General features: G+C 41.1%; 1 protein-coding gene and 1 long non-coding RNA gene across 2 annotated transcripts in view; both read left to right on the forward strand.

The window, feature by feature from the left end:
* Positions 1 to 14,591, forward strand: part of piwil2 (piwi-like RNA-mediated gene silencing 2) — a 37,713-nt gene extending 23,122 nt beyond the window's left edge. Inside the window, exons 22-23 of the mRNA XM_048243459.1 lie at positions 13,778 to 13,885; positions 14,096 to 14,591. Coding sequence (XP_048099416.1) covers positions 13,778 to 13,885; positions 14,096 to 14,252 — 265 coding nt within the window. The 3' untranslated portion in view covers positions 14,253 to 14,591. The remainder of the gene's footprint in view (positions 1 to 13,777; positions 13,886 to 14,095) is intronic.
* An 850-nt stretch (positions 14,592 to 15,441) lies between these two features.
* LOC125294947 lies at positions 15,442 to 21,276 on the forward strand. The gene is made up of 3 exons (XR_007193593.1): positions 15,442 to 15,590; positions 20,725 to 20,853; positions 21,147 to 21,276. It is a non-coding gene; the product is annotated as an uncharacterized LOC125294947 (long non-coding RNA).
* Positions 21,277 to 22,374: the final 1,098 nt, after the last annotated feature.

Genomic DNA, 22,374 nt, shown 5'->3' on the forward strand with positions numbered 1-22,374 from the left:
ACTCATTAGGCTACTCATTACTCTTTACTCAATGTGTCAGCTCTATATCGTTCTTGGCAGATGTAACCGAATATGAATGTGAAAGACTTGCCTTTCAGGGCACGAACGGTCAAAAGCACAAACTTTTAGAAATATCCTGGGACCAGGAGAAGTTTTCCATTGAAGTAGGCTAGCGCATTTTAAGAGTAGGCTAGGCTATATACAATCTGTGTACACAGAACTTCCTCTCCCCTTACTTCCCCCGAAATACATTAATTATATTAGGGCTGCAGCTATCGATTCTTTTTGTAATCGATTAATCTAGCACTTTATCGATCGATTAATCGGATAACATTTTTTTGTATTTTTAAACAACCAAAACAAATAATGCATAACGAAAATGACATTGCTGTAAAATGATCAAGCAATTGGCACAGAGGTATTTGTTCTAACTCCAACATTTGGCTCCAAAACTAAGCCCATTTATTGCAATTTACCCATTTAGTGTTTATAAGTGCCAGTGCCAACAATTAAATAATGTTCAAAATACTCTCTCTGTAAAATTGCAACCTCTTGTGCATGACTTTCAAAGCTGTCCATACTATGTTGTGAAGTGCTGGGAGGGAGAAGAGGGAACGCAATGTAATGTATTAATATGCACAACAAGTTTCATGCTGTAATCTAGACCTGACATCAAAGTAAATATCTGTTTTATGTAGATTTCTACACCTGCAGCATTTGCCATTAGGCTACTAACAAATAATTTTACCATTACTAAAAAAATAGCCTACCATTAGGCTACTAACAAATAATTTTACCATTAGGCTACTAAAAATGTTTTTTTGGGGTGAGCCTATTTGCTGTGGTAACCTAGCAACCTGTGTGTGTGTGTGTGCACGCGTGCGGTGCGTTAGAGAAGATGAGGGTGCATGCATGTGTATAAGAAGGGGTTCTTTTTAGGCATAACCTACTGTCTTGCAATTGAACGTGAATAAGTTTACTACTTAAAAACATCAAAGCTAAACATTATATCACGACATCGCTACAAATACAGTATGTGATTAAAATCAGCCAACATCAATGTAGGCTATAGGCTACATAGATAGATAGCCTACTTTATTGACGTTTAGTGAAACAGCATAGAGTGGATGTTTTCGGTTCAGATGCTTGTTCTTTTCCTTTTTGAGTAATGATCCCAAAACTTTACTTGAAAACTTTATAGACATTCTCTGCCATTTATGGACATCTTGACTGGTCGCGAATTAGCCAGCTAAATTCAGGAATGTATCACGATTCACGCTTAATGGTGTGCTTCCTGAACAACCTGTCCGTGTGGGAACAATCAGATCCCCGCGCACAGATAGTACGCTGGCCATAGGAATTTAACGAGGCTTCGAGGCAGGGTTTTTGCCTCGAGTAATTTTTGTAATCGAGTTATTCGAGTAACTCGATGAATCGTTTCAGCCCTAAATTATATTCTATAGTGACACCTTATGACTGTCCCAGATATTAACTAGGGGGCAGAAAAAGACTCATTGCACGGTTGAAACTATGGTTGAAACTGCATAGTCAGTCATCCGCTTCAAAGTCATGCTACCGTAAGGCTAATCATAGCTGTGCCCTCACACTATCGCATGTGACAATTTACTTAACCCAGTACATTAATAGTGACCCGCATTCGGGACAAATACAGTGCCCCCCACCTCCCCCCAACAACCCCCATGCATTTTTTTGCACCTTATCATGAACTACCATAGTCATGCTATATACCATTTTAAAGCTGAGAATCTCAAGAATCGATATATGTAAATATATGTCTTTCCATGAATTAACATATATTTTTTGTGTAAAATATAAGTTTATCCTGATATATAACATACATCAGAATACCCCCCTCCACCACCCCCAAAGTTGCTGCGTTCATACTTTGTCACTTGTCTGTATGGCGTACCAATAAGTTAACCCAGCATGCTCTGGTCTTGAAATTTTCGTAAGAATCCATAGATGTAAAAATATCTACATTGTTTTATTGCCAATATATTGAGTAGTTGTACACGCCAGTACAAACAAAACAGATACATAAATTTTAAAAGGCGAAGTAAAACTTATTTTTGGAAATCCATATATTTCGGTTCTACTTCCATTATTGTCGCTGGATTCACGGTACTCTGCGTGTTCACGGGGCTCTTTCTGATTCCATCGATACCAATTACATGTCTGTAGGACCAATGAGAGTCGAGATAGATGCCATCAAAGCCAATGAGTCAATGAAGCCATGAATCTGACAACCAGTCTTTGAATGGCCATTGCGCTGCATCTGATTGAGCCAATGAGATGGGACCTAGATGTCTGTGTAGCCAATGAGGAGAGCTTTCTTTAGACATGTGACACATCGTCACATTCTACTTCCTTGTCGGCTAAATTCAATCGTAAAACAGATCGTAAACATAGTAGTGTTAATTTTGTCACCTATTTTTAATTTAGTCTTAGTCCTAGTCTTGTGACAAAATGTCCTTTTTAGTCTTTGTCATATTTTAGTCATTCAAATATCATTTTTGTTAGTCAAGTTTTAGTGGACTAAAAGTCTCTTGCCATCATTTTAGTCTAGTTTTAGTCAAAAAAAAACTAAAGGTATCTTAGTCTTAGTCAGTTTTAGTCAACACATTTTAGTCTTTTTTTTTATAACAAATTATTTCTGATTACCATTTGAGTCAAATAGTGTTTCACACATCTCAATTTTCCAACAATATTGTGTGTCCACAGGGCTACTCTGCCTGTTATAATTACTCATTCTGATTTTTGTCAGTCAGTATGTTTACATGCACAGTAAGTCGAGCTACAGTTATAGCTCGGATGGGATTTGACCATAGACAGTAAAAAGATTTGATGGGACCACTGTCATATTAAGTAGACCAGTGTTTCTCAAAGTGTGGTCGGGATCACTGGTGGTCAGTAAGCTATCCCAAGTAGTCGAGCAGGCGTGGTAAAATATAATATAGATGAGTTGTTTGCAATATTGAACCAACTTGTATGTAAAACAGTTCTGCAACACTGTCTATGTAAGATATGCCAGTTTAAATCATACAGTATGAATCACACAATAAGCAAAGTGCAAAAGACAATAAGCAAGGTGGTTCAGTGAGTAGGCCCTGTGTGTAGACTAATTATAGGCTACTGGTGAAGTAGGTCTAATCTTTTTTTTTTTTTTTTTTAGCTAGGGTTAGTTAAGGGTCCTGAAACTGAAAAAAGTTTGAGAAACACTGTCATAGGCCAAAGTATTAATGTTTTACTCCGCCCTCGCTAGATGGCGATATGTAAACACAACACATTCCCCAAACAGACTCTCCATCTTAGCCATAGCTAACTTGCTAGCAAACTTTCCATATTAGCTTACTTGCTAGCAAACTTTGCATCATCAGTCTAACTAGTTAAATAGTTGACATTACATGATGAACATTTTCGTATGGACATTCTGGGGGATGTTAATTTGTATGAGAGAAGCCTTCAACTTCTGGGTATGTAGCATTGTGGCATAAAGCTTAGGTAGTTAGCTTGCCTAATAACTCTGGCAGAAATCTCCAGTGTTCTTGTTACATGTAGTTTTCGTGTTGCAGCCACGGGGGTTGCAGCAACAGCACTTAGACTAGCCTACAGGAAAGCTGTTAGCATTATGAACTCATTGAATATTTTGAAAACATAACAGCTAGATATTCTGTCTTCTCATTTTGTAGACGAAAATGAAGAGATTTTATCTTAGTTTTTTATTTCATGCAAAACATTTTAGTCTCGTCTTTTTTTCGTCAACAATAATGCATCTTAAGTTAGTCTTAGTCAGTGTTTCAGGACATTACTGCGCCTCGTCATCGTCCTCGTCTTAGTCATGAAAAAAAAGGTCGTTGACGAACATATTTCCTCTCGTCTCGTCTGCCGAAATTAACACTAAAACATAGTCACCGAAGCAGTGTTTTGGAAGTGTTTTACTGAACAAGCAAGAGGCAGTTTTGAAGGTTTTTGTTTGTAAAACATGCCAAAAAAACAAAAAACGAAACATGTTGAACGAGGACATCGATGATCTGGAGGACATTGATGAAGGAGCGAAGTAGTTTCTCGAATGCGACTCGAGGAGGAGCAATAACTTTTTAGCTGGGAAGGACCCTGATTTCGAGCTGTGAGTATACTACTTATATCCATATACAGTTACAGATACAGTTTCGTTTGCTTTTGTAATGTTTAGTGCATAGTTTTTCATTTAGCTTAACATATATGCATGGATAGCCTGTGCATGGTATGCGCCAGTGCATAGTTTTTCCATTTAGCTGAACATATGTGCCATGTGTGTGTGTGTGTGTGTGTGTGTGAGAGTGATTTGTTTATCTCCTGTAACAGTACATGAACATGTGTTCTTTTTTTTCTCCTAAACGATTTTGTTCAGTTATTATTTAGGCAGTTCTAGTGTGTGTGCATAAACATGTCTGTGGATCTTCAGTGTGCATGGGGGAGGGTGACACCCTTAGATAGTGTGACCTGGGGGAGGTGTGAACAGTGTTCTGGTATCTGGGGGAGGGGAGTTAGGTGAGAAATGCAGTGTGTGTGTGTTTGTGTAAAAAAGAGTGCAGGGGAGGTGTGACCTGAGTACACACATTTATATAATTTGTATAAGTTGTTGGGAAGGGTTTTCATATACTTTAGTGGGTCTGAGTCTAACTTCCATCTGTACAATTGTTTCAGTGACAGCAATGAAGACTGGGTCCCATGCCAAGCAAAAAAACATCAAGAGCTGAGGATCCTGTGTCTGAGGAAGAGGAGCCGGTGGCTGAGACCAGTGGGACACAAAGGAAAAGGGTGCTGCAAGAAGCAGGGGAGAGGCAGAGGAAGAGGGAGAGGCCAAGGAAGGGGAGAGGCAGGGGAAGAGGCTCCCTCCCACAGCAGACAGGAGAGTGGAGGCACAGAACCATGGCATGGGACGGACATCCAGACACCATACCACCACAGCCCACGTTTCTGCCCTATGAGGGACTCCTGGCTCCCAGCTGATCTCTACACAGTACTCAATATTACAACTCTTTCAGTTATTTATTACACTACTCCATTTTGTTGACTGTATTTAGCCAACATCCAGCAATAGGATGTAGCTGTGAACTGTGTGAAATTTCCATGTAAATAGTTTTTATATTTTATAGCTGTGCACTTTTAGTCTTGTAAATAGTTTATAAGTAATTTTGTATACTATGTTTTGCACTGTTATGCTGTTTTGTAATTGTTGTACTACTTTGAATTTTGCACTGCATTTCATTTTTACCTTTTATATTTCTAATATTTACTATTTTTACCTTTGTTTCATTTTATAATACAAATGTTTGCTGCATTACCTTGTTTGTCATTTTTCATGGAAATCTCAAAGGTGTTGGAGCAAAAGTAAGAGTTCAGGTCAGATAATGCATCTCTAAATGTATGGCACAGCCACCAAAGCTCTCCAGTGATCACTCCATCATGAGACACAGACTGTAACCTTTCATTTTGACACCAAGATCATGGTTCTGCATAAAGGGGTTCTTGTATAGGAAGAGTTTTAGTTTTGGTAACAAAGGTCCTTTTGGAGTCTCCAAATGGACACTTAGCAAAACGCATGTGTATGCCCACGACAAAAATGGGTCCCACACAGTCATACTTCATCCTATAAGGATCTACTTTGACATACAGATTCACAAGACCTGGTAGTGGGCTCAGTGGTGTTTTCTAAGAGAAAATAAGTTACCAAGAGGGCAGAATGTGGGTTTCATTCTAGAGATGTGCATAACCGCCTATAAAAAAAACTATCATTCTACCCTTTGCCAATGTTAAAAAGGTGATTTTCTCCTCTTCTGGCGTATCGTGACAGGAGAACCATGCCAACTTTGGATGCAGTTATCTTAGCGATACTTTTTGCAATACCCTCGATATACATATCGTTGGAAATAGTACAATAACTTAAATTTGTAAATTTTACCAAAACGACTGGTTTCGCCTTGCAGGGTCACATATAACAATGAAAAGTGTGCTTTTGTCAGTGTAAAATACACTTTTTGTCAGTGACTGCACATGAGTGCTGGTTTTGAATCACATTTGCACCACTGATAAAGCCAACAACCATTTAGAACACTTTATCGACTGTATGGATCTTTGACAAATGGTAGTGATCTTTCAAATGAGCAGTTTTTTTTGTCAATGGCCATAATGGTCTACCACAAACCCAAGTAGTTCATGTTGTAAGGTGTGTAACACTTTTTTACAGGCTTATAAGCCACTTGAGATATATGTGTATATATATCAAATTATTTATACCAACTTCAGACATCCATTAGCTGTTCTGTCTGTTATGGATGCTAATGAATGAGTAAGAATTAACTAGGGATTGGAGTGGGATTGCCTACATTAACATTGTAAAGAAACTCACTGAAATATGCATTGCAGTTGACAAAAATGTTTGTTTTTTTTTTAACCTTGTTGGGGGATTTTGCAGCCCCAAGCACTGTTGCCTAGTGACTGTAGTCTTGGTAGCTGCAATGCTAATGCCTCCTCAATAAACACCACTGGTGCACATGATGACTCACAAACATAAGTTTCAAGCAAGTTCCAAGAAGCCACTTTCAACATTAACAGCCCCGCTTCACCATTCACTGTTGACTGAGGTGACTGCCTTGCAGGCTGCTATCACAAGTCTGGAGGTGTATGGAATTATGAAGTCTGAATTTTTTTTAGTCATACTAAGACGTACATGGAAAAGTCAACATCCCAACAAAAACAATGCACACTTTACAAAACTACAAAAGTGGAGGGCTTGTAATAATCCATTTGGAAAGTCGGAGAAATGTCTGGAATTTTTATTTGGGAAAAGGCGGCAAGCACCCTGCCTTGCTCCTTGGGGGGCAAATTCTCCCATGTGCGAAAAGTAAAAAAAAGGTATGTAACTAGGTGCTTTTCACCCTACGCGGATTCTGCTCTTAACTTAAGTTTGTCCCCCCAGTAATTTACTGTTCGCTGTCAAATTTGACCGGACCTTTTTAAGCGGGGAGCTTATGGGAGCTTCTTGTGTGAGCAACCCTTACGGACATTCTGCCATTGACTTGCGCACATTTTCTGCTAAGCACTTCTGAGGGCTGTATTAAGGCACCATGAAACACCATGGCTGCATTCCAAAGCTCTATTTGCATACGGCCTCTCTCCTCAGTCCTCCAGCTCGTACCCCGGAAATCGTTCAAAGTTCTACGTCATCAAGGACATCTCATTTATTTAATTGCAACCAGAAGAGGTGAGAACGAGGAGAGAGGCAGGGATTAAAGTATTCCGGCACCGTGCCGGATTTCCGGCGTTTAGCATTTGGCTGCGGAAAAAAAAAACATCTTATATTTTAAAAAAGACTTTCGATATCATCCCCATCGCTTTCGAGTGTATGCGTTCGTCTGCCAATGATATGAAAGGAGCACAACTCTCCCGCTCTCAAACTAACATATTAGCCAATCAGAAGTAGAATGGGGCGGGGAAAATATGCTTCAATTTGGGGAAAATAAATCTGGGGAAAATATGCTTAAATCTGGGGAAAATGTGCTTCAATCTGGGGAAAATAAATCTGGGGAAAATATGCTTCAATCTGGGGAAAATAAATCTGGGGAAAATATGCTTAAATCTGGGGAAAATGTGCTTCAATCTGGGGAAAATAAATCTGGGGAAAATATGCTTAAATCTGGGGAAAATAAATCTGGGGAAAATATGCTTCAATCGAGTCGCTATCGATGTTTTCACTATCGCTCCTCTGCGTAGATGCCCGGGTAGAGAGACGTCACATCGAAGGAGAGCAAGATGAGTAGATTCATGAATCCTGGGGAAGATGCCCTCCTAGTTGATAAAGCGTTAAAAAATAAATGGAGCTGGGCATGGATAGAAGAGATAGGGAAGGAGAGTAAGCCTTTTAGTAGCTGGTGTAAAAAGTTGAGAGAACCGGGTGCTTGGTTCTGCACTCTGTGCTCGAGAAAGCTAGTATAGGCCTATGTAACTAGCGGCAAAAAAGTGCTTCACGACATGACCCCGCTCACGCTCTCCCACACACAACGCGTTTACCAGGAGCAACAACCACAGCTGATGTACCGACATCAATAACTGACCATGTGTGTGATTTGAAAATACGCGTGTGCGCATTCATCGCTGTCTTTCAAGCTTGCACAACCCCTGGTGAATTTATGCAAAAACAAAATAGCTGAAGACAAAATTGCTTTGACTAAACCAGGGGTGTCCAAACTGCGGCCCGCCACGCACTTTAATCTGACCCGCCGAGCATTTATTGGTTTATCAGAGATCCGCCCCGCCACGCACTTTAATCCGGCCCGTCGAGCATTTATTAGTTTATCAGAGATCCGCCCCGCCACGCACTTTAATCTGACCCGCCGAGCATTTATTAGTTTATCAGAGATCCGCCCCGCCACGCACTTTAATCCGGCCCGCCGAGCATTTAATTAGGTTATCTTAGGCCGCTCGCTATTTTTTTTCAGCGATAGACGACGTTGTGAGTAACTTTAGGCTACTGCAAACTGCTTTACACTCTTCTTAGAGAGCGATGTCAATGTCAAAACAGCTTGTTACATCGAGATACATAGTATCTCCTTTGCAGCAGATCTAACTAGTTATGCTATTCCATTTAATTGGGAATGCATTTGAGCCTGCATGCACGAGAGGGAGAGAGCGCGGCAGGTTCCAGCTGGCTTGTCATTGTTGATAATTGATATCTACTTTTTAAATAAGAAACTTTTAAAAGGAAATCACGATGGCAACAGTAGTTCCCACTACTGACCACTTATAAACTGTGAGAGGGCACGAGCCATAGGCTATTGACTGGAGCTGGCAAAAGAGTCTTAAAGTGACAGTGCACCATTTATAAATGAATTAAACAACATCAAATGAACAGTATTTCTTAAGTAATTAATTTTCTACAACAAAATTACTTTGTCATTTAAATGATATAATATGTGTGTGTATATATATGTGTGTATATATATGTGTGTATATATATATGTGTATATATATATATATATATATATATATATATATATATATATATATGTATATATATATATACTTAAAAATATATATACACACATTATTTTTTGTTGTGTGTCCCGTCGGCCAATTTTCAAAACCCAATGTGGCCCTTGAGTCAAAGTTTGGACACCCCTGGACTAAACTGTCAATATCTAATCAGCATGCCAGCTATTTGAACACACACGGCATAACACCAGAGTTTAAAAGACGTATTTCGAAAAAGCTAAAAAAACTGCTTTTCCTTAAATGTCGATGAAGCCACCAACACGAACATGGACAAAGTCCTCAATGTCCTCGTTCATTTTTGATGAAGATGAGAATTCAGTAAAAACGCAACACCTGGCGAGCAGGAAAATTAATATAGCCAATGCCTCAGCACTTATGCTAGAATTAAAATATGTCCTGCAGTCCTATGGTTTGGGGCTGCCACAGGATGACCCACCACCCACTAGGGATGTAACGGTATGAAAATTTAACCTCACGGTTATAGTGACCAAAATTATCGCGGTTTTTCGGTATTATCACAGTATTTCTAAAAGTGTGTTCAATATGTTCAGAAAGCACTGATAGGCCTACACAAGCTGAAATAGTTTAAAAAAGTGCCCCATTCACTTTTTTCTTCATGTTTAATTGGCTATGTGCTTATAGGTTAACTTACCCTACCATAACTTGGAGTTTGCTATTTCTGTTATTTAGATCCAATGAGTGAGACCAAAGTAAGCGTTTGAAATAAAACTTTAGGCTACTGTATTCTCCTGATAACATGAGTGGAATGGATTTAATGTGGACGCGAACATAAAAAGATGCAGAGTGGCTAAATAATACAGTGCACATTTTGCAGTGAAAATGTTCCGCCTTTTAAAATCAGGTGTAGCCTAATCCGAATCGTAGTTAAAACCATCAATTAGACAACAGAATCAGTATGGTAACCAGTTTTGTTTCATTGTACCAGGCCTACTGTATGTCAAAAGCAGGCTCAGATAAAGCTGGGAAGGATTAAACACACGGTTTCCATACTGCAGTAATTAACCGTGACAATTATGATATTTGAAAAGAAAACGGTAATTGTTATCGTCAACATTTTTATCGCGCTTTACCATTATACCGGTAATCGTTACATCCCTACCACCCACAAAAAAAAGTTCAGGCTCAGGATTTTTTAAAACTTTAATCCCTGGAGAGGCGAAAGGGCCGATAGAGGAAACACAAGAACATCCTATACTTAAGCGTTTCCAGTCGGAATTGTGCGTTCATTGGTCCAAGGTGAAAAGTTTCCTCCACGTCTAGTCTATCAACTTTCGGTTTCCAACAAGTTCGTAGGGATTTATAAGCGACAATAAATTAGTAGATGGTCAAAGAAAAGATATTTTATATGCTGGAATTATCATAAACTACCATGCAATTTAAAAAAAAAAAAAAAGTTCATGCCTGCTTTGTTCACGCATTGTATAAAGAGTATTCATTCATGTCTCGAACTATCAAACATTACCTCATTATCAGAGTCAATAAGTTCAAGTTTATTTATAAAGCACATTATCATACAAAATGTCACTCAATGTGCTTAAAAGAAACAAAAAGAAAAAGAAAAGATTAACAGTAAAAATAATAGTAATTAATACAAAGTAGTACAAAATAGATCAAGGGGGAAATAAGACTGAATGAATAGGAGGTAAAATAGAAATAAATAAATAAAAAATAAATCTAAAAACTAATCAATAAATGCAGAATGAAAGTTCAGTTTTTAGTTTCTTTTTAAAACACTTTAGTGTTGGGAAAAATCTAATATCTATTGGAAGCTGATTTCAGCGCTGTGTGGCAAGTGGGAAGAGTTCATGTTCATATAATATTTTTAGCCTTTGGTATAAGTTCATATTCCCTGTAATTTGAGTGTCTGTTTGTGATGCGCACATCATCAGTAATAAATGATGCATGAGTGAGCAGGACGTCTCATTTCTCATATCTGTCTCAACTTCATTCCTCCATCCTCCTATCATTCCTTACTTGTTTCCTTCACAAAATGAATTACAAGGGGTTAGGAAAACAGGAAGGAAGGAAGGGAGGATAGACAAAAAGACAAATGATCTGCAGCCCAGATTGCTTGATGCTGGCAGTAGGCCTAGTTCTAACAACATGGATGTTACATGTTCAAAAAACTTTACAAAACCACATTACAAAAAATCAGAACTGTTCATCAAGGTCTGCCAGTGTAAATGCAGCCAGAGTAGCTCACAAATCAATGCTGTTACAATACTTTGCCCACAATAACATCCTGATACAGCGATTCTACAATACTAAATATATTGCAAAAGATTGATTTTACAATACATCACAATATCTGTGTAAATTAAGAAGCTGGCAAAAAGCTTTTCCCACTGAATTGAAACAGTGTAAAAACTGCATAAAGTTTTAGGTTAGTGCCTCTTAAAATAAAATAAAAAATTGGCTGATAAATCCATTTCAGGGTTGGGTAGTAACGGATTACATGTAATCTGGATTACGTAATCAGATTACAAAAATCAAGTATCTATAATCAGCCCAGATTACAATAAAAAAATTCAGATTACAGTTACATTGTTGGGGATTACCTGATTACATTTTATCATGCAAACAATGCAACTTTTTTATGATAGCCTAGCTATCTTTTAATTTGACAAGCTTCAGGCTTGCCGGTTCGATCCCCGACCAGTAGAAAAAATGTGGGCGGGGGAAGTGGTTGAACACTGCTCTCCCATGCCCACATCCACGGCTGAAGTGCCCTTGAGTATAGGCACCTAACCCCTCACTGATCCCAGAGCGCCGCTGTAGCAGACAGCTCACTGCTCCGGGTTGGTGTGTGCTTCACCTCACTGTGTGCTCTGTGTGCTTCACTAATTCACGGATTGGGAGACCAAATTTCCCTCACGGGATCAAAAAAGAGTACTTACTTACTAACTTATTTACTATTGGGGCAGGTCTCTCGGCACACTGCCTGGTCTTTTCCTCCTAATCTTAATGTAGCCTCTTGTTTTAGTGTTACCATTTACTTTGAGAAAGTCACCTGGGGGGTATTCCATCAACCTCGCTAAAGGCCAAACCTGGCTTATTTCGATAAGTCTCGCTAATTTTAGTGAGAAGTCCGTTCCATTAATGAGGTTAACGTGAATCCCAGCTTGGTAACCATGGGAATTTATGCCACAGAACTAACCTGCTCCGTAGCAGGTTAACTTTCAAGCTAAATTAAGCTGTGTTGCAAAAAAAACCAATCAGTCGGAAAACGAGTCCAAAAAGATGGTTCCGTCAACCTGTGCTCTCGTCACCTGTAGCCTACAACTTCAAAAATAGAAGTAGGCCTATAGAAATGTTTTTTTCCGACAGTGCACCAAGCATGGATTTACACATTCACTACCTCCAAAGAATCCAAAGTCTATGTGTTCAAGAGTGAAGCCAATCAAACTCGCAATTGATTTCAAACCATTAGCATTGTTGTTTTAAATGTATGCTTTCATTATTCTCCAATTTCTGTAGGCAATCTATTTTTTTTTTCTCTCGATGTTAAATTTGATGACTTTCGATGAAAATCCTGTAGATGGCGCTTGCCTATCGAACAGAAATCATCTAGTATTGTCTTAATTTTACGCCATATATCGTCTTTTCGTCAATCTACTGTTTTGGTCTACTTTTCTACCTCGTGCACGAGCAGAGATGAAGCTGAACTAAACCTCGCTTGAATAAACGAGGCCAAGATGCCGCTAACTTGAGTTAATGGAACGGCTTCAGCCCCAAGTGAAAGTCTACGCTAGTTCAAGCCAGGCTATTTCTGTTAAGCGCCGCCTTCATTAGCGAGGTTGATGGAATACCCCCCAGATCCCCCTGGTTGAAAAACATCCCAAAGGAATAATTTTCTCACCCCCACAATTGAAATGGATATGGTGTCATTCAATCTCAGGCCATGTCCCTGGGTCAAAAAAATCCAGCAAAAGCTAAATTCATTGTCCAGGTGTACCCCTATAAAGGTTAAGCCGAGTTGTGCATGTTTGGAGAATAGTGATCCATGATCACATCCATGATGACTAAGTGATCAATTTTAGGATGGGGTGAAAATTTCAACCACCAAAACACCACCCCCAAAGTGGAGAATAGCTATAGAAATGTATTAGTTTGGGGTGTTTTTCAGACAGTGGGACCTGGTGACCTCAAAGTAACACTAAAACAAGGGGCTACATTAAGATTTTTGGAGGAAATGATCAGTTAATTCACACAGGAATGCTTTACTCAGAGCAAAGATATTTCTTAGATGTAATGAAATAAGAAAGAGAAAAATAGAATGAGAATTCTTTCATCAATTCAGTGGTGGTGTCTTACTTAACGGACATATTTATTGAAGTAATCTAAAAGTAATCCTAAAGTAATCAGATTACGTTACATGTTTTTGGTAATCCAACTGATTACGTTACTGATTACAAAAATTGGCATGTCATTTGTAGTCAGTAATGGATTACATTTCAAAGTAATCTGACCCAACCCTGGTCCATTTAGACTATGAATTGTAAAACATTATTTCAGTAAACATAATACACTTGCCTCCAGTGTATCAATAAGGTATGGCAAACATAAGTTGTACGATATATTGTTGTATCAATATTTTGCCTCTCCCCTATTGCTCATAACCTCTTGCGCCCCCATTGCGCATTGCTATTGTGTTGACCTATATTCTGAAAAATGGGTATTAATTTTCTTTAATTGTTTCTAGGATGGATTTCTATCTGATGGCTCACAGCATTCGCCAAGGTTGTGGTCTTCCTACCCACTACATCTCACTGTACAACACAGCCAACCTCACTCCAGACCACTTGCAAAGGTATTCAATTCCCTGAATGTACAGATGGAGAAGCTGGATAACTTGTGTTGTTTTTCTTATAAAAGAATGTACTGCGTATCACAAGGATCATTGAATAATTAAATTAGACCATTACATTACTTAGTACCATTATATTACTTTTTATTGATTGAATGTTTGATTGTTATTCATTATTATTTGATTATTGTTTATTATTGGGCTTCTTCACAGGCTGACCTTCAAGATGTGCCATTTGTACTGGAATTGGCCTGGCACCATTCGGGTGCCAGCACCATGCAAGTATGCCCACAAACTGGCATTTCTCACTGGTCAGTCCCTCCACTCTGAGCCTGCCATTAACCTGGCTGATAAGCTATTCTTCCTGTGAGCACTTGCGTATGTACCAATTATGAAGCTAATTGAAGTGTGGTTCGGTCGTTGTCAGTTAACGTAAAATGACGTGAGCACGGCAGGTGACGTGTTTTAAAAAAAATTATGGGGGGAAAAGAAGCTTGAACATAACTAATTAGGCCATGTGTCAAAACCAGAACTAATGATGGTCATAACCAAAGTATGCGAGAAAGTCCGTTTTAAGTTCAATCATAAGCAGTAATGTTTTTTTACTGACTTCTTAAGACCCTTAGTTTTTAGTTTAGTTTACTAGTTGTGTGTGGGTTTATCTGTTAAGTTGGCTGTTCAGGTCTAAATAAAAAATGTGTGGAAATTCTGTCTTTGTATTTTTCCCCTTACTGACAAGTTGCATAATTTGAGGTTGTGCCACTAGATGGCAGCAACACAACGAGGAAGCTCTGGAGGAGGACCAAGCGTATGGGCATTTTGGGTTTTGGAGGAGGGAGGTTGAAATACCAGGTCATACCAATAATGTCATAGTTTGTGGTAGTAATGTGTGTTTCTGGTCAAGTTTTATTCAGTTCTTTAGAAGCATATATCTATCTATTAATCATACTTGATCATTTAAATATCAAAATGCATCCACAGGATGGGTTTGTATATGCCTGTCCTGGCCCTTACTTGAGGAGGTGAATTGTCTGAATGTACAAGTAGGGATTTCCGAAAAGGAACCCAAATCTTGTGGTTGCGGGGGGAAAACGCCACCCCATTCTTCTGGTTCCTGTTATTATCCCCAATACCAGTTAGATGAGAACAAAAATTAAGGTTTTAATATTTTAAGGTCACTGAGCTCTTACCCTGTTTTGAGTTGAAGTATATTCCTACACTTCTGGATACGGCAGCCTGTCCGGAAGCGCAGACCTACATGTATCTATCTTTTGTAGAAAGGAAACTCCACAAAATGCTTGCTTTAACAAACCCGAAGTCTGCTCCACAATTTTAAACAAATCATTGATCATTATTTCCATTTTAACATAGACCCTCAAATTTGGTTGATATAATTTAAATACCATGTGAAGGAAGAAGGTTAAAACAAATTCACCTAATCTGGCCGCATTTCTTATAATTGCCATTCACTGTTGTGGGCCCGTCTGAAAGGGGGCGGAGCGGTACACGTCTGTAGCTTCTGAATGGATGGATCACGGAGCAACAAAATTGGTCTCATTTGAAGGACTGCTCAATGAGCTGTCTGCTCAGTTAATTTGGGGATCTAGCTATAGACGTGGCGCATTGATGGGAAGAACGCGTTCACTGCTGTCTGTTTTTACTCATTCAGCTTCCAACTAAATCTGAGTCTACGAGTCATGTACAGTGGGTAAGTACAGAACGTGGCTGGCTAGTCAGGGTTGCAGACAAGATTTTCGTAGATGCTAGCTACATAGCTAACAACGCCACCTCAGGTGGTAGCCGGTGTCTGATGTGGCATAGATAGCTTAACGATGTGTCTGACCAAGGTCCTTGCACATTCTGTGCAAACAGCAGTGGGTTGGCAGTCTGAAACTAATGTGATGCCATTTTTCAAGATAACGTTATGGTGAGGTTAGCACTAGCTAGCTTAAAATGCCTATGGTCTTAATAACTTTGAATTAGCCAACTCACGTTAGCATGGCAATATTGTTGGGGGATTAGCAGCAGGTGACTTACATTGAAGTGATGGTCACTAATGTTAATATGTCGAAAACAATTGTTTGAATGTGCACAACAACATGAAATTACATCAGCTATCTATCGAAGAATCATCCTGTGCTAACAGTATCACTAGCATGCTGGATGGATGCTGTGACGTTGCGTGGGAGTCTGCTATCAAGCCCCATAAAAAGGGCAAACCTCCGTGTTGAAGCGGTGGTTTGTAATCAAGGATCTTGGCCATAACAATCCCTTGTCAAGTATCCATCGTTTGTGTCGTATGTTTATCTGGACTCTGTTGTCCATGGTATGAAACATGGGGAGGTGATAGAACTCTACACCCTCAACTATGGCTAAAACGATTTGCCGAGTGTTTTTGTTCCTCTTAGTAGCCAAGTCTCGAATATCTACAGTAACAATCACGACGACCCTTTACCATGTAATGTTATTGCTACATAACACGTAGGACACATAGTATAATTAGAATGGCATGTAGAATTGGACGATATGTTGACGCATCTGAAATGTTGCTTTATGTGCTGTAGTTACATTGTAACTTATTAGTTTGATTAGTACTAATTAGTTTGAAGAAAGGGCTTGGAGAGTTGCTCAACACAGGTAAGTAAATGTTGCATAGGGTTTGAAACCGAGTCTCACATCGGTAACTTTTGTGCAGCACCACAGACTCTACAATGAAATGCTGATAACATTTTGAGAGTCGCTTTCTATCTCCCTGTTGGCTTTAAGCGTATGTTACGACCCCCTGAAGACTACTGGAGTTTTTCCCCTCTGAAATATTGCGCATGTCCTTTCCTTTCCGGTACCTTTGCATTCTCTCACAGCAGCCTTGCAAAGTTTAGCTCTCCCTCCACCTTTATCCCACAATGAAAACTGTGGAACACTTTGAAGGTTATTTGAAGCAGGGTGAGAATTGCTGCGTTGTTACTTTCCAGCACCTGCATATAGGTTTCGTCCTTATTGTGCTGATCGTGCCAGCAGATAGTTAGGAGAGCAAGCGTGCTTCCTGTTGGCAACTGCATCTTTGTTGTCAGCAAATTATGACCCCATCACTTAGTGCCAGCCTTACCACTCTGCCTGTCTTGGAAGTGTTCGGCCTTGTCAAAATGAAGTCTCTTCACTGAATGTTTTCCACCCCCCACAAGGTCTTCTTGTAAACTAAACCTTTGTAGTCTATGTGGTCAGTCACAGTCAATGTACAACCCCAAAACAGAAAAAGTTGGGATGTTGTGTAAAATGTGAATAAAAACATATTGTAATAATCTGCAACTTTATTAAACTCATATTTAGTTGCAAACGGACACAGACAACATATCAAATGTTGAAAATGACAAATTTGACTATTTCATGAAAAAATATATGTTAATTTCGGATTTGATACCAGCAACATGTTTCAAAAAAAGATGGGACGGGCTAACAAAATGCTGGAAAAGTTGTGTAATGATAAATAAAACAAAAGGAGGAATATTTCACAACTAATTAAGGTAACTGGGAGTATAAGTATACGTATATAAGTGTATATATACTCTTTTGATCCCGTGAGGGAAATTTGGTCTCTACATTTATCCCAATCCGTGAATTAGTAAAACACACACAGCACACAGTGTACACACAGTGAGGTGAAGCACACACTAATCCCGGCGCAGTGAGCTGCCTGCATCAACAGCGGCGTTCGGGGAGCAGTGAGGGGTTAGGTGCCTTGCTCAAGGGCACTTCAGCCATGCCTACTGGTCGGGGTTCGAACCGGCAACCCTCCGGTTACAGGTCCGAAGTGCTAACCAGTAGGCCACGGCTGCCCCAGCAACACGATTGGGTATGAAAAAAGAGCATCCCAGAGAGGCCGGGTCTCTTAGAAGTAAAGATGTAGGGGTATTTATCACTCTGTGTAAACCTGTGTGCACAAATGATGAAACAATGTAATTTTAAGATTTCTTAAGATGCAATTGTGAAGTATTTGGGCAGTTCATCATCTACAGGGACATAATATCATTAGAACATTCAGATAATCCAGATAAGTCTTTGCAAACAAGGGAAAGAGCTGAAAAACAAATTGGATGGCTGTGGTCTTTTGGACCTCAGATGGCACTGCATCAACATCAGACCTGTTTCCAGACCTGTCATTATTGGGGATCAGGTAAACCTCTGATAACCATTGGTTATGTGCACAGTTTGATACTCAATTCAAAAATTACAGCCAAAATTGTAAGTCAAAACAGCCAACATTGTATTGAGACATGATTCAGACAATACCACCATCTTATCTGTGCCTAAAATGGACTGAGGTAACATGGAAAAAAGTTCCTGTGTTTAGACCAGTATTTCTCCATAGATGATGTGTCCAGGTGCTAAAATGACCTGTCTGCAGTCCAGATTTGTTAAATTAGGTGCATAATGGAATGAAAAACATGACTTAGAATACCCCTACTGTTGAGCAACTGAAATCCTATATCGGGAAGTAATGGGACAACCTTTCACTCTCAACTCTAGCAACTGGTCTCCTCAGTTCCTAAACATTTACAGAATTTTGCTTTAATTGAAGAGTTGAAGCGCACAGTGGTAAACATGCTCCCGTCCCAACTTTTTTTGAAACATGTTGCTGGCATCAAATTCAAAATTAACATACATTTTCCATGAAATAGTCCAAATTTTCATTGTCAACATTTGATATATTGTCTATGTCGTTTTTGCTGAGAAATATTGGTTTACGAGACTTGTATATCATCACATTCTGTTTTTATTTGCATTTTTACACAATGTCCCAACTTTTTCTGTTTTGGGGTTGTAGGTTTGCTCAATGTTAAACCTTGTTGTAGAGCTGACAAGTTAAGGAGAGACTGAACTTGTTTTTGTTACTACTTTCACTCAGTTCTTGAATCTGCTTGATCAGCAATAAAAAGTGATGATTGAGGGAAACTTCCTAAGAGTCCTTTTCTCTCCTGCGTTTTCCTTGTCAGGAGGAGAGATTATACAAGTGATGGCGCTATTGATGGCATCATGATTCAATCACTGGCTCTTGTTTTCTCTCTCTGGATGTGGTGTTGACTCAGGGCCACAGTTGTTTGCCATTGGTTCTGATAAGTCTTTGTGGTCTACATTTGTACGCTGTGGGTTTTGGATGATGCTCCATTGATTCTGATTCTGTTGTGGCTTCACATTCTGTCATAAATCCACACACCTTATCGACATTTGACTCCTTATCGTTGGCAAAGTACTTTATTATCTGGACTGTGATGAGCCTTATTGTATGTAGACTCGTCAGATTTTTCCAAATCATAGAGCAGCTGCTGTGTATCACTATAGCCCTCAAAATTGATTTCTCTTTAAGTTGGTATTGTCGAGACATTTAATGGCAATTTAAAAGGCATATCTGGAATCCATTATGTCATCTACTGAATAGTGTCGACTAAAATGTTGTTTGGTTTGTTTTGTTCTCCTTTTAAATCTCTGTCTGTCTGTCTGAGAGAGAGAGTGTAAGCGATAAGATGAGCTGGACTCTCTAGTGTTTTGCAGAGATAGGAGTGAGTAGGGGCTGGCTATGCCACATGTCTGTGGGTTTGTTATGTGATTGTGAGGAGGAGCTGGAAGCTCTTCTCTGATGTTTGCACTTTCTTTTTTCTTTTTAATTGCACAACACCCACCACATTCCATAGTGCGTCTGTTAAAATGGTCTCCCATTATCAAGCTAGTTAAACCAGATTCTAGATTAAACCAAATCATATTGTGTAAAATGTACAATCAGTCACTGACACACAAATATCCCACTCTTTCTGCAAACGTAGAGTAAAACCTGTTTTGTATTTTGTTGTGTAGCTTATGTTTTAAATACACAGTGAAACACATTACTGAGGTTTCTGTGAATCGCATAACTGAGGTCAGGCAAATTTGCAATGCCACAACTGCATGCTGCATGGTTTGTTTATTGGGGTCATCACGCAGAGAAGCCGTCGCTCCCTGGACTTGACAGGATAGGGCTGCCATTCTGGCCCAGTCTTATCATTGACCAGATATAGCCATGGACAGTAAGAGTCCATGCACGTACACAGCCTTGGACTGACCCTGCGTTTATCATTATTGGAGGCTGTGATCCTAGCCTGGTATTCATAAACAAAAAAGTCTAGAGTTTGCATTTACTTAGTTTATATATAATCCCACAGTGGGTAGTTATTCATACAGTCGCACACATATATAATGGAAGATGCCTCATGAAAAATATCCACAGGGTTCAGTTTACCTTTAGCCTGAAGCTAGGTATCATAGGAGAACCTGGTTTTGAGCCAATGCTGTAAGTCTACTAACCTGCCCTGACCACTTAAAGGGACACCAGGCAACGTTTTCGTGTTAATTACTCATCTTCGTAAGTCGGTATTATGGTTAAATGACTCGTTACAGGGCAAATGAAGACTCTCTCGCCCGCCCCTACTGCCTGTAGGAAAAATATCCCGCTTGCAAGTTCAGTGTATCCTACCCGCCGACCGAAGCAGGCAGGCTAAAGAAACGCTAGAGATTGTTGCAAACGTGTGTACAAGGGCAGAGCCGGCGAAGAAGCAACGAAAAACCCTTGACAGAAGACTCAAAGAAAAGGAAAAGAGCTTCAGACCAAGCGAGGGGGAGTTTCGTAGAGGAAAAGCATCAGGCTTGCCTGGTGTCCCTTTAAACAGTGATGGCTTCCATATATTTAAGACAGTCAAATAATCACATACAAAAAGCATCTAATGCAATGCAGTGTTAGGATTGATGGATGGCTTTGTTGTTTTATGTGTTAATTTCACAGCTATATTTCAGTGTGCCCCTCTTTTTCTCCACAGATGACCAGGCTCTGAAGTGTTTGCTGTTCAACCCTCTTTTGTGTTCAAGTTCCCCATCCTGCCTTCCTCTCCAGCGGCTCTTAAGCCCACCTGAGGAGTTCCGCTACAGGCCAGCTGAAGTTGGTTGGGGTGAGTGCCTCCTGAATGAATGGGATCCTTGAGTCTTTTAGTTTATTTTTCCAACACCCCTCCTTCATCTTATGCGTAAATGCACTCTGGTAATTTTCCTTTAACTCTAAATTTTCTTCCCCCACTCTGCTTGTGTGAAAGAGGGATTGTTTGTGTGTGTGTGCCTCTCTGTGTGGTGAACTCCTGAATATCACGTCTGCGTCAGCGAACGCTTTGTTTGAGTGAGTGAGGAGGGTAATTGATGAATAATTGCAGACTAACTTTGACAGTGTTCCTGTTCCCCCCCCACTCAGGCAGTGCTGTTGGGCGTCATGGTCCAGAGGCCTGGAGATGGCGGCTCCCAGCTGACAATGACCCGGGCTCTGCTGGCCATTTTGTTTGTGCTGCTCGCGTCCGGCGGCAAGCCTGTGGCAGGCGATGGCGATGGCGATGGCGGTGGCGATGGCGATGGCGATGGCGATGGCGATGGCGATGGCGATGGCGATGGCGATGGCGATGGCGATGGCGATGGCGATGGCGATGGCGATGGCGATGGCGATGGCGATGGCGATGGCGATGGCGATGGCGATGGCGATGGCGATGGCGATGGCGATGGCGATGGCGATGGCGATGGCGATGGCGATGGCGATGGCGATGGCGATGGCGATGGCGATGGCGATGGCGATGGCGATGGCGATGGCGATGGCGATGGCGATGGCGATGGCGATGGCGATGGCGATGGCGATGGCGATGGCGATGGCGATGGCGATGGCGATGGCGATGGCGATGGCGATGGCGATGGCGATGGCGATGGCGATGGCGATGGCGATGGCGATGGCGATGGCGATGGCGATGGCGATGGCGATGGCGATGGCGATGGCGATGGCGATGGCGATGGCGATGGCGATGGCGATGGCGATGGCGATGGCGATGGCGATGGCGATGGCGATGGCGATGGCGATGGCGATGGCGATGGCGATGGCGATGGCGATGGCGATGGCGATGGCGATGGCGATGGCGATGGCGATGGCGATGGCGATGGCGATGGCGATGGCGATGGCGATGGCGATGGCGATGGCGATGGCGATGGCGATGGCGATGGCGATGGCGATGGCGATGGCGATGGCGATGGCGATGGCGATGGCGATGGCGATGGCGATGGCGATGGCGATGGCGATGGCGATGGCGATGGCGATGGCGATGGCGATGGCGATGGCGATGGCGATGGCGATGGCGATGGCGATGGCGATGGCGATGGCGATGGCGATGGCGATGGCGATGGCGATGGCGATGGCGATGGCGATGGCGATGGCGATGGCGATGGCGATGGCGATGGCGATGGCGATGGCGATGGCGATGGCGATGGCGATGGCGATGGCGATGGCGATGGCGATGGCGATGGCGATGGCGATGGCGATGGCGATGGCGATGGCGATGGCGATGGCGATGGCGATGGCGATGGCGATGGCGATGGCGATGGCGATGGCGATGGCGATGGCGATGGCGATGGCGATGGCGATGGCGATGGCGATGGCGATGGCG

Source organism: Alosa alosa, chromosome 5 (genome assembly GCF_017589495.1).
Source record: "Alosa alosa isolate M-15738 ecotype Scorff River chromosome 5, AALO_Geno_1.1, whole genome shotgun sequence".
Lineage (NCBI taxonomy): Eukaryota > Metazoa > Chordata > Actinopteri > Clupeiformes > Clupeidae > Alosa > Alosa alosa.